At 45.4% G+C, this 13,028-nt stretch overlaps 1 protein-coding gene across 1 annotated transcript in view; it reads right to left on the bottom strand.

Annotated features, from left to right (window-relative positions):
- The window catches only part of LOC120846180 (proto-oncogene tyrosine-protein kinase ROS), a 614,259-nt gene that overhangs the window by 53,986 nt on the left and 547,245 nt on the right, over positions 1–13,028 (bottom strand). The window contains exons 6-14 of the mRNA XM_042291966.1: positions 12,303–12,523; positions 10,755–10,839; positions 10,471–10,622; positions 9,740–9,893; positions 8,862–8,984; positions 8,572–8,753; positions 7,698–7,792; positions 3,178–3,611; positions 1,530–1,622 (exon numbers count right to left, since the gene is read on the bottom strand). Of these exons, the coding sequence (XP_042147900.1) occupies positions 1,530–1,622; positions 3,178–3,611; positions 7,698–7,792; positions 8,572–8,753; positions 8,862–8,984; positions 9,740–9,893; positions 10,471–10,622; positions 10,755–10,839; positions 12,303–12,523 (1,539 nt within the window). The remainder of the gene's footprint in view (positions 1–1,529; positions 1,623–3,177; positions 3,612–7,697; positions 7,793–8,571; positions 8,754–8,861; positions 8,985–9,739; positions 9,894–10,470; positions 10,623–10,754; positions 10,840–12,302; positions 12,524–13,028) is intronic.

The raw sequence follows: 13,028 nt of genomic DNA, 5'->3' as shown, positions 1-13,028 counted from the left end.
AGTAGCACCTTTGGCATGACTTTAATATTCAGCACATTTATATTCTCTTATATTCTCTCTCTAGATGAGCAGCATTTTCTATTGTAGTTCATGATATTAGCTGACATGCCTTTTTACTCAGTAAAATGCTTGTGTATGATCAGTAGCATACATACTCTTGCACATCTATAGGCAAGATAGGATCTACTTGAGTGTCAAAGTCCTCTGGCTGACTGAAATAAAGGCTTGAAAATCTATTTTCATGAAGGCAAAGACACATAATGATTTTAGAACATTTATAGTGGATGATCAAGGTGCTATATACAGAAATCACAAGGTTTAAGTTCAACAAAACCTACTTGTTGTCACTCCAAGAAAGAGAAAGTTTTGCGCATGGTTCATACACTACATAAAGAAGTTCTTAAAATATTTTGTTCTCCAAGAAAAAAATGATGCTTGTTACATTTGAAACATGTACACTTCAATAAGATAACAAACAACTGATATCAAACACACATACAAATCCGATTATGATGCCAGTAACGCCATGCTTCAACAGCATGAGAAATAAAGAAGTGTCTGGCGTTGTGGCCTTGGGCACGCACTGGAATGAAGCTCCATGTCCTTTCCAGTACCTGGTTTCCTCGAGTAACTTCGCAACAAGTATCCCAATTCACTACATTGAAGAAATCACCTAGTATTGCTCTGAAAGAGGCCAAACTATTTTTACAATGAAACTTGAGGCAAAGTGAAGTGTAATTTGCTTCCTCATAAAATGCTGAGACCTTCATACTCAGCAGTCAATTCATGCCAAAGATGCAAATTTGTTGCCAGGTGAGGAGCATCTTTCTCAGCTGAAGCATGAACTGCCCACATTTGAGCAAACATGTGCCAAACCTCATTAGAGCCTCTGCAGATGTGCCAACTCATTGATGACCGGGACTGTTAACTAAACTTCCAAGAGGCTCTGCCCTACCGTCAAATGAGGATCACTATTTGGTAGCATGTGTTTTTTGTTTTTTTTTTATTTTTTAAACAACAAGTTTTATTTTAATTACCCTTGTCTATGTAAGCCATAGGCATTTTAGCCAGTCTGGGAGGGGAATGTGCAGTTATGCGTGCAAACACCGGTACCAGGGTTCTCCCTACAGTGGGTGGCAGTGGCCTTCCCGTCCATCGGTCTGGCTGACTGCCCATCTCTACTATGTCCAGTTCACCTCTATATTTTGCCTCTTCTGGACAATAGAATGCTGATCTTGAAAACGTGCGATTCCCCAGACTGTTGTGTTGGGCAGACATGTGTGCCACTACACGACGAACCTAATCTCTGCAAATAAAATCACTGCTACACAGCCGAGAAAGTGGCAAGAACACCAAAAATTGCAGCAATCACCACCTCCTTCTCCTTGCTAATGCCCTGGAAATAGTCATATGTCCACATCCTAAAATTTTTAGGGAAAACCCCGATTGGTACTATATAGCTGAAAGCACTAATTATACATATGTAGGTTAAGATGCTCTTCTGGCAAGAAAAATATAGCACCACCTACCTAAACCTCCTAAAAGTCTTGGAGGTTCCCATGCAATTTTCGCAAGGTCCTCCTTGAAGATGGCTTGGACCTTCTGGACGGGGTTTACCGGTACTGCAAGGACATTGATAAAAACATTACTAAAAAAAAAGCCTGTTTTTGTAGCTCATTTATTATAAATGATATACAAGTGGCATAATATACAAATGTGCTGACAATGTTTAATGTTATTGAAATGCAAGATCGAAAAAGCATTTGTATAGTTTTACAGCGCAATCTTTAATACCTACTTTACGTTTCTATAAAATATGCACATTTTAGTGTCCACATTTTTATAGCGTGCATAGAGAGAACATGACATTAAAATATCTATCTTGTAATAGACATTTGAAAGTAGAGGTATGACTTGATAAGTGGTCTCAAAGCCTCCAAATCAGGAATAAGCTTCCATAGTTATTAATCTAAACTATATATGATATGAACTTCATATGAAAGAATGTGATGCCTCATGCCACATAACATATGTTATATAACACACAATCAGATGAATCAGACTTACCACCTTTCCCGATGTTCCTAAAGCTGCATTAAGGCAAGCAATAAAAGGGCATGTGTAACAGAGTCCGTTAAGATTATACCACAAAACAAGCCTGTTCTAGTGCTTTAACACAAATGTGCTAATAGCTGTCAATCTTTGAAAAAAAAAAAGCTTGAATCTGAAAAAATTAAAGGGGACAAGCACAACCCTATGTGCATGTGTTCCCCTTTTTGTTTTTCTCTATCTCAAGTATTTTGTTAAAGGCCGACCTGCATAATCGTCTTTTGCCGGGCAGAAAACCGCTTCCGAGTTTCCTTCTCTCCATCCCCTCTCGCCCTCTTCTCTCCCCCTCTCCCCACAGGAACGGATCCCGGGGCTACTCCCCGCAGAAAGGAGGATTGTGTCCCTCTTTCTCAAATGAAAAGGGGGAATTGAGGGAGAGTTTCCTCCTTCCTCGTTGTTCGTCGGCCTTTAAGATAAAAATAAGTTGGCACACTTAGAAACAATGCTGGATTTTTCTCAGTAAAATTATAGCTGTCAAAGACCCATTAAAATCTGGTATCTGACTAACACACACCAAATGCTCGTTCAAATTTCTCTGCATCGGTATATGAAACCAGTGCAGCGCAGAGATATGTGTTCCATGTTAACCACACAACAGCATTTGTGCATACATACCGCAGGTATTCCCTCAATAGAGCCATAGAATTTGTGGAAGAACTATTGCAATCAATTGCATCTAATCATCATCTGGTTTTGGCATAGCTACACATTCCTTACTTATAAAGTATTTGTGTAGCGTGTAATGTTTAGAAAGCCAGAAGTTAGTCAGCCTCAGTAGGCGTCTGGTGTCACCACACTGGACGAAAAATCTTGTCAGCGCAGTACCACTGCTAGCCTGGGATCTTTTAATGTGCACCACGCAGCAGTAATGCACAATCGCACGCCGGTGCAATGCTCATCTAGATTGAAACGGGCAGGGGCGGAGATTGAACCCGGACTTCCTAGGTTCTGCAGCACAAGCTTTCGCTCAACGTGCTCCGAGCTGCGTTGAGCTAACAGACTCTGCCACCGATCCTCCCTCATAATGTATACGCAACAATGCAGAGTAAAAAGAAAAAAAGGACGCACCAGGGAACGGCTGGGACGACATGTGGAAGATCCCAATGTACACGAGTGGCTGGCTGTCCACCGTGTACTTGTTGTGGTAGAACTTGTCCCCCTTCTCGTGGTACTCCTCCCCAAACGCCTCCGTCGCGGTGGTCCAGTACAGGTTGCCCCTGTGGTAGGTCACCCTGCGCACGTCCGTGAACTGGTGCCTCTGGGAGTTTCGGCGAATGTCCGTCTCGTCGGTCCCTGACAGCGACACCGACACCACGGTATTCTGAGCGCTCTTTGGCAGGAGGATCCTGTAGTTCTTGTAGTCCACCAAGAAGGTGTGTAGTTCGAGATCCTTGAGGAGAAGCTGGGCCTCCTGTCTTGCCACGGCATCTTTCCTAATCTTGGCGAGGTCGATGCGGTAGAGGCCGCCCGTAGTGCCATTCTGCAGGACCCAGTAGAGGTATCTGGAAGTGATTTTTTTTTTTTTTTTTAAAGATGCATTAAAGTTGTGGAAATAATTCAACGCTACGAAAGACATCTTTCTTCGTTTAAATACTGCAGCAGCCACGTTAGACAAAAATTATTAACATGTTTAGAAGATAATTAGTAATCCACAACACGGAAGACTATACTTTGTTTCACGTCACGATAAACCGCAGAAGACGCTACACGCATCACGTGACCTTCGGAAGAGGCGCAGCAACACACAGGGCGCGTAGTCAGATGATATGTTCAACGCGCTCGCCGGGACGGCTTGTCGCATTGCTAGTGCTCCAACTATCATAGTCGGATGCAACCTGAGAACAATCTTTTAGCTCCACCCACAAGCGCATTGCGCCCATCTGAAGTGCCTCCGCCGTCGAGAAAGTAGCTCGCTAGCAACGTTGCTTTTTCTTCCTCCAGGAAACGTGTCTTAAACTACTACAATATTTATTTAATTCATTCAGGACATTTAAATAAGTTAGAATACGTTTTTGTCAACGAAATAGCTGTTTAGTAAAGAAAGAAAGTCATGTCCAATGTACCGTCTTCCCAATTCATTTTCTGTCCAAGATACTGTCTAACATACTGTCTAACATACCTCTCAGCAGTGCTAAGCCTCGCACCCGCTTCGAAATTTTCGTTGGCGATAGCGTCGCTGGATTCTCACGTTGTCGCGCAAAAACTGCTGCAAACGCAAGCCGATACCTTTAAGATTTCGTGGCGTAACCTCGGGCACGTAATACACGGTGCAAAAAAAGCAGAATAATTGTCACGAGAAACTAGCGTCGCGTTGCTAAGGCCAACAGCCATGTTGAGTTTTTTTTTTTTTTTTTTTCAAAAGGATTGCGATTGGTCCACGGATACGTGACGTCATGAAAACGATTGGCTGGTGTTTCTCGGCGTAGGATTACATTTTCCTCTGAGAGGCATTTCCGGTTTTTTCTTAGCTTGCAACCGACTATAGCTCTGTTCTCCTTTCATTTGGAACTCATTCTAGCGATATATGGCACATGTAAGTGGTATTCGCTGCAACGGGAGTTATCTGTATTAACGATAGCTGTAATCGGAGATTAAAAACAGCATACTCTTCTTAGCAAAGTTGAAATAAGCCCTGCGAGCACGACAGAGGTTTGGAGTTGACCTTACATGGGATGCACAGTACAAGCTTCCCAGTTTATCGGTTATCAAACGATCGGGTTTCAACGCTGAGTAGAGAATCCTCACAACAGTGCCACTGTCGTATTCTGGCCTGGAACCGAAGTGACTACTGCTTTCCGCGCGGCTGGCGATGCAGTAGCCACTGTAGTAATAGACAAACAAGCGTCTTATGTTGACGACACCAGCCGATAGGGCACGCAACGTGTCAACAAGGAAGATGCGCTCGGGCAATAACAGACGGCGCCACCAGTCTGGTTAATTCTAGTTTTTGCTTAACTAATTACGGCTTCGTTTGATTTACCTGCACCGGTGCAGAAAGTGTAGGGCAGTGTACTTCCGCTATGTGTATTGAGATACCACCGGAAGTACACCGTCCTACACTTTTTTGCACCGGTGCAGGAGGTGCAGGTAAATCGAACGAAGCTGAACGTTGGTTTCGGTCAAGGACGTTGGTTTCGGTTCCGATTTCGTCTATGGTGTTGGGGGCCATAGAGTTATTAGGGAGTTTTAGAATAACGTACGCAATTTTAGCGCACGCTAGCGCTAAATTTAGCGCTTGTATTAGCGCACGCGATGCAAGAGAGTTTTAGAATAGCGTTTCTCCGTCGCGACGCAAAAGCCCAAGCATCTCGCGCTTGTGACGCCACCAAGGTACAGTAACAATTTTTATTTCGCACACGAAATGCTCTAACTTCAGAAAAAAAAGTTTCCTGGTCCAGAGTAGCACTTTAGATTTGTTTAAACGTGAGAATGCGACGCGAGCGGTTGACCGATCGTGTCCGCTTGCGTCGCCTCGGCAAGAGAGGTCTCGTGCACTGACCTTCGCCGAGAAATGTTCGCGCGTCGCAAGCATCAAGTTGCCGGTGATCGTTGCCGAACCGAGTACAATGTCGTCCCGTATTGAAAATCGCAGTCGCGAGGATGCCGCCGACCCCGCACTCACGACGCCGCCTCAGCATCCGCAAACATAATCCAGCAAGCCGCCATTTTTTTAACTCTGCTCGTCTTGGCTTTAGCCAATTTGTCATCACGAATCCTCCTTGGAGAAGCGCAAAGATTCTTTCCGTACGCACGCTATTTCCGAGAAATAGCGCACGCTAAAATAGCGCACGCAAAGCGCAAAACCTGGTTTGCGTTCGGAGCATGCGCAGTGGCGAATAGCGTCGTCGCCACTGCGCATGCTCCGAACGCAAACCAGGTTTTGCGCTTTGCGTGCGCAATTTTAGCGTGCGCTATTTCTCGGAAATAGCGTGCGTACGCAGAGTCTTTGCGCTTCTCCAAGGAGGATTCGTGATGAGAAGTTCGCTAAAGCCAAGACGAGCAGAGTTTAAAAATATGGCGGCTTCCAGGAGATTATGTCGGCGGCTGCTTTAACGGCGTCGTGAGTGCGACGTCGGCAGCATCCTCACGACTGCGATTTTCAATACGGGACGACATTGTACTCGGTTTGGCGACGATCACCGGCAACTTGATTCTTGCGACGCGTAAAAAATAAAGCACATGGGCTACAAAAGGTTGTATTTTTATTAGTCCCTATGTCGGGCAGTTTTTATCGGGCACCTGTTCTCGGCTTCTCCCTATTTGCAAAGATTTGGAGCGTACCGAGTGGTGATTTGAGCCCAGAACAAGCATCTTCGCACACATTCATGAGCAGAAAGAATAAATCAGTACTTATTTATTGGAAATCGGACTATATCACGTGGCTTTAAATTTATTTTGATCGTCTGCATGCACGAGGAGTTACTTATCCAGTGTTACAGCGTAGTTTTTGCCGTCTCTCTTAAGTTTTCCAGGTGTCCTTCGTTCGTTTTGTACGTATATCCCCCATGCTAGAAAGCGCCGACGCCGTGTTCGGGCTAACAGTGTCCGACAGTGCACATAAATATACGAAGCAGTTTTAGCACCGTTTTTTATGCCACGAATTTAATATAAAAACGCCGTAACTGACCAATTATTTCGTCTGCGTGACTGAGAAATGCTACAATGTGCCTAGTTCGTACAAATTATTCGTGATATTTGCTCTTATAATCGAGCGCAGAGAGAAAATGCACTTGCTTTTTCCCATAGAGATGCATTACTGGAAGTCAATTTCGGACTGGTTGCTGTCTGCTTCAATTTGCAGCAGCACACTAGCGCCAATTGAACCTCTAGCGTACATTATTATAACTCCATAGTGGGGACCAGACGTGCAAGCACATGTAGTGTGCTCGTGAAGATAGCTTCAGCAGGCATCAAGTTGCATGATAATGCAATTTTTGCAGAGCGCAAGCGAGCTGGGCAAGAATGGCGATAATAATCCCTAGAGGAGGGAGACATGGGGGACAAAGGACAAACAGAAATCTCCAAACACAGCTGAAAAGTTGGTAGAGCGCTCTACTGGAAATGGAGAAGTCCCTGGTTCGATACCGGGACCAGAAGGATTTTTCCGGTCGCACCTAGCTGTGTTTGGGGATTTGTGTTTGTCCTTTGTCCCCTTTGTTCCCCTTCTCCAGGGATTATTATCGTCACTCAAGTGGCACATATCTGCCAACAGGAGTGGCGCCCGTTAAAGCCATTCCAAGAAAGGGCATCTATATATGTGTGGCGTTTTGAGTGTTCGTGCATATGGCGCTCGCGCGCTTTCTGAAAGGACGAACGCGCACGTGCTGGGATGTGGAGGTCTCACAGCGGTCTGTGAATTTGTAAATGACGTTGGAGTGGTAGAGAAAAAAAAAAAAAAAAAAAACCTAAAGTTTTTTTTTTTTTTTTTTTGCTTTCTTTTTCTTTTAGGGATATTTCTGAAGTAAATGGTTCTCAGTGCTGTGATTCATGGGAGAAAAAATATCGTAGAATTCACCTCCAACTTATTTATTTTTCAAGAAACTCTTCAGCTTCTCTTTAATATGTAATGTTGACGAGAAGAGACTTACCCATTGTAGGGGTCGACTTTCATCTCCGAAGGCTTCTTGTCAAAGCCAGAGACTGCCACCCGACATTCGCTTCCAGTAAGGTTGCACACGCTTATCTGCGACAGAGAAAGACAAACAAGTACAGAATCAAGATTTGCCTCATTCTATGAGATATCTGAATATTTAATAACGTGAACATAGATAAAAAAAAAACACTTCAAAATAAAATGCCGCAAAAATGAGGCCTGTACAGAAGCAAATTATCAGGAAGATGGATATATTTCAAAATGCTGTGCTACAAACAGCCCTTGTTACGCTCGCCTGGTCAAGTGAACAAATTTTAAGGCGATGCCGTAAGTTTTTTTTTCTAAAATAAAAACAAAGTGTACTAACAACTTTGTCGTGGACCCCAGCTGTACCAATTTACTGTTTTCTCGGCTCCTTCGAACATAAAGCGGAACCTATGTTGAATTCTCTTTTTGAAATCCGCACAGATCACGAAGTGGCGGGTAACGTTAGGATATACATCGGAAGCGAACCCCCGCATTGCTCAACAACACGCTGTGTCACTTCGCACAGATACGAGGAAGCATAACACTGCTTTTCTTATTACGTTGCAAGGTGGTTATCTGACCCTTTACCAATGGATTCAAGAGGGAAGTGACGAACAGCAGCCATCATTGCAACTCAACCGTACAATCGGAACAGTTTCAGGAGTGAAGAAATAAAAATAACAGTCATAATATTTGAAACAAAAAGTACGAGAATCGCAGTTGAAATTCCAAAACTTGAATTGCAAGAGTTGCAAGAATTACCTCCCCGGTGGCATTAAGAAAAACGTGAAAGACTAGGTAAGACTGTCATTATTCATTCAGAAGCCGTATCGGAAGCGTACCTGTTCGCCTTCTACCATGTAAAGCATGTGGTTGAGCCAGTCGACGGAAAGGAGACCGATATGATTTGAGCTGTTTAGAATGATAGCATTAGAACGGAATCCATCTGCAAATTCGATGCTGTGAATTGACCCCAGTGAATCCGCAACGAAGAGCAGGTTCTTCGAGACGTGCACTGCTACACCTAGAAACAAGAAAAGAAACGATGTAAAGAAATTATTAATATTTTATCTAACTGGAAATAATATTGCAGAAGTGCGTTTGCGGTTTACATATGTCAATCTGAAGTTACCCGTAATCTCCAATGGAGACGCTGTGTGGAACGCTGCAACTGGCACGTCAAGGATGCTCAGTCCTTGTTTCAGAACTTGCCATCGCGTTGCAATTAAAAGGTGAGGCTCCGGTGTGGGTAACACTGGAATAAATAAAGAAATTATTCTTGCTGTAGACATTAGAAAAGCCGATGTTTTCTCGCGGCGTTCTTGAAAGGATAAGGAAGGCATTTGAAGAGGGGTCATGTTTTATCGGCCCGACGTACGATAGACGAAACGCTCCTGACTACTGGACTTGAATACACCCTAAATGATCAGAATGGCAAAGTTCTCAACATGGTTTCACGCGAAAGAGGTGGCAGAGCTAACGTACAAAAAGTTGGAGCGCGAACGAGCTGGGGAAGGTTTAACATAATTTAGGACAAACCCAGTCTCGGGTTTATTTAAAGACCCCAGTCTCGGCGGTTTAGCAGAGCTGTGGAGGCTTAGTCATGCCAAACTTTATTTTCATTTTTTTGTTGTTTTGTTTTTGCGTGGCATGACAACTGTAATTTTGGCGGCGCCTTAGATCTCTTCCTATCGTCTAAATTCAAAATTAACAAATTAAGGGCAGAAGGAACAGAGATCCCGAATCGCATCAGCGCGTGCTCATCATTTGGAGAGGATTAAATCAGACTCTTGGAAAATGAATGTTGAACGAAGAAGGAGGAGACGCTGCCAAAAAGAAAAACCGAAAAACGGAAACGTCAGCCTTCAAAAGAAATTATCGACTATTTTATAATGAGCGTAGGACTCTGAGCCCTTGATAAGCTCCCAGTAAGGACCGAGAATTCTAGCAACGCCAATTTAAGCAGCATTCGGATTAAAAATTCGAGATACGATAGAAGAGACAACTCACATGTGTTGTTGATGTGCGCGGGAGTCGTAATGTTCCGTCTGTCCGCGGGGCCCAGGCCGAGGTTGTTGTTGGTCGCCACCGATACAGTGTAGAGCATCTCGGGTCTCAAGCCGCTGAACATGAAGTACAAACCCCCGGTAATATCGGAGATGTCCTGGAGGAAAAAAAAAAAGCCATCCAACAGCTATCGATTTCGCTGAAAGGATTGGAAAATTTAAATATTGTTTCAGTCTCGGCGTCGGCATTTCTCAAAGACGGATGGTGCTCTGTGGCAGAGTTTCACCCTCAGTTTTAGTATAGGTAATGACGATCCGAACTCTTACAGAGCTCACAAAAACCTAAGCATCGCAAACAACGCAGAAGTACAGGAAATGCTGAAAGATTGCGCGTCGACACAAACAAGTCTTTCGGCAAGCTGAAAGCTACGTTTCTTGGCAGGGTTCATTTGCGTGAGAGGGCTCTATGTGTGTCCCGCATGCAAGTAAAGGCACATGCATCAGTTATAACCTAGATCTTAAAATGAGAAATAGATGAAACATTTCAAATTTTATGTTCTCTGTCCCCGCCCGGATATCAAATTGGACGAACTAAAAGATTATCTGGGCTTCTATTGTGCGCTTGTCCACTATACTTCATCAAACGTTTCCAGCTTTTTCAGTTTCTTTTTAAGACTTTCTTTTTTTTGGGGGGGAAGGGGGGGGGGGGGGATTTGGGAGCACAGGTGATTATACCTTGACGGTTGTGAAACCGCTCGGATGTTCCACGAGGTAGAGCACGTAGGAGAGAATAGGTCCGTTCGGGAACTGCGGAGGGTCCCAGCTCACCGCAATGCGTCTCGGACCGATCGTGGTGAGGCTCGTGATTTTAGGCGGCGTCGAAGGAACTGCAACGATCGCACGGTAGAAAAGACAGAAAGAAACATAATCTTTATTCTTTTGTTACGACAAATATTTATGGAATGATCCTAACCACCACGTTCTCTCTGACGTTTTATACAACGAGTTGCAAGAATTACCTCCGTGTGGTAGCGTCGATATGACAACGCTTGGCAGCGAAAACAGCGGGTTGTTGTTTGGCAAGATGACCCAAGCGACACGGAACTGCAAGAAAACCGACCAAGCCATCAGTTAATAAAGGCACCCGAAGCGTAAAAAATCGTGTCGTTGTGGCAAAGGGCTGCGAGTCGAAAAAATAATTTCTGCACGTTTCTCATTGGTGAAAGCGTCTAGCATAGCAGGCGGACAGCTTTTCACGTGATGGTAGGTTTACCTTAATTTCGAAAATATAGCTTCCTACACAAAATATAATTTTGAAACAGCTAGGTTCGGTTAATATAACCCAACGAATACAGAAAAAAAAATGGGCCGAAATCGCTTCTGCCGCCACGCTGATTCTCGAAGAAATGGGTTAGAATTTCGCGCAGCGGTTATGGACCCCTTTCAAGAGGCACGTGTTGATTATTAGAAGGTCGGAACCACTGCACAATGGCGAAGCGACTGCATCGAGAAACGTGCAAGTCATTCCATAAGATAGCGAACGTCGGAGCGCGGCCAACATTCCGAGCCGACGAGCCAACCAAACAGCGTCGAAAGTGCAACGTCACTGCGATCATCACCTTTTTCTGTGGGTGTGTTTTTTCCAGTGCGCCGTGACGTTGAGGTTTTAGTCCGCCATTGTGCAGGGATTTCACAGCTCCCTACAGAATACCGTATTTTGAAAGGGGTCGTTTATAACAATGCATGGGGAATGCAGGCATTCAGCATTTCTCCGCAGGGTGAACGTTCCCGAAACCCTTCTTCTACCTGACGCAAGCCGATCAGGTCACTTAGCGTGTGGATGGAGGGCGTGCGTGCGATGCGCGGAAATCGGCACTTGATGCAGAACACATGGTGCTTGAGAGGCGAACCGGGAGCCTATTCCCAACACCGAAAAAGGTGACGCCAGCCAGCGGAGAAGACGCGAAAGAGGGGATCGGGGGGCTACCGCTCTGTCCTGGAGAATTGAACCAGGCCTGCCACACACCTCCTCAGGACAAAGGTAATCCTAGACTCTGTAATTCTCTTCTTGAGGGAGCCCTGCCTGACCTCGTCTTTTTAGGGGAGCCGTCGCACGGCCAAGCCCAGCATTATGCGAGTGCCTGACGTATCAATAAACGTTTTCCACCATCACCACCACCGTCCTAGTACGAAGCGAAAACTGGGGCGGCCTAACGGCCAGAACGTGAAACATAAAAAAAAGAGGGGAGGCACTCACTTGATCGAATGACAATTTAGCGAACGCCCACGTTTCACCGAATGACACTTTAGCGAATAGTCGGACGCCGCGAAGCGGCGTTTTCGGTTGGGCCAAATGGGTTCACATTTTTGTAATGAGCCGCCGCAGACTGTCGCCGCGAAGCGGCGAAAGAGCGCGGCGGATGGGTTAACGCGCGCCCCCGTTATTCGCTAAAACGTCGATTCGCTCAAATGTCGCTGTTCGCTAAAACGTCATTCGCTCATATGATATGGACCCAAAAAAGAGAGAGATTAAATGCACGTCGTTGGAGTTGCGAACGGGCCCTTACTCTGTATTTGGTGTAAGGTCGGAGTCCCTCGATGCGGAGGGAGTTTGTGGCGAGCGGCCGATCCGGCTCGTAGTACTCCCAGTCTCCCTGCAGGGCATCGTACTTCCACTGGACCAGAAAGCTGCCGTTGTAGACCGGGGAAGCGTTCCAGCGGATCGTCACCGTGTCGCTGGTTCTCGAATCGGCCACCAAGAATGGCGCCGGTGGTTGGCCGATTTGTGCTGCAGCACGGAACGGGTGCGTTGTTAATAATCACCCTATGAGCCGCTAGATGAGCTACTTCCTAAGGCTCCTTCACACAGTTGCGTTTGACTGCGTTTGACCGCTCTAGGACTGCTTGTGTCGAGCTATTGCGACGGCGACCCTTACGACGAGCCAATGGGGCGGCTCTGCGGTGCACGGCGCAACGCAGTCCAGTTGTGTGAACGAGCCTTTAAAGTATCGGCACTCCGTTACCCGATCTGCTAGTGGATGCCACCTTCTTGGTGCTCAGTGAAGGGCAGACGCAACTGTCGATCGTCACAATTCAAAAATGCCACTTCCTCAGCGTTAGATACGCTGTTGGAAACCTCAGGTGATATTGATTTGCTATGTCGCGAACTGTTTTAACAATTCTGTGTGGAGGACGGAAAAGCAGTTTCCGCGGTTCCAGGTAAAGCTTCGGACAACTGGCAACCATGATAGTAAACACCAAGATGGCCAAAGTTTCGGTACTTCGAGGCGTAT

Source organism: Ixodes scapularis, unplaced genomic scaffold (assembly GCF_016920785.2).
Source record: "Ixodes scapularis isolate PalLabHiFi unplaced genomic scaffold, ASM1692078v2 PGA_scaffold2__306_contigs__length_199485367, whole genome shotgun sequence".
In the NCBI taxonomy this organism is placed as follows: domain Eukaryota; kingdom Metazoa; phylum Arthropoda; class Arachnida; order Ixodida; family Ixodidae; genus Ixodes; species Ixodes scapularis.
Note: the sequence above shows the minus strand (reverse complement) of the source record. Positions and strands in the feature narration are given on the sequence as shown.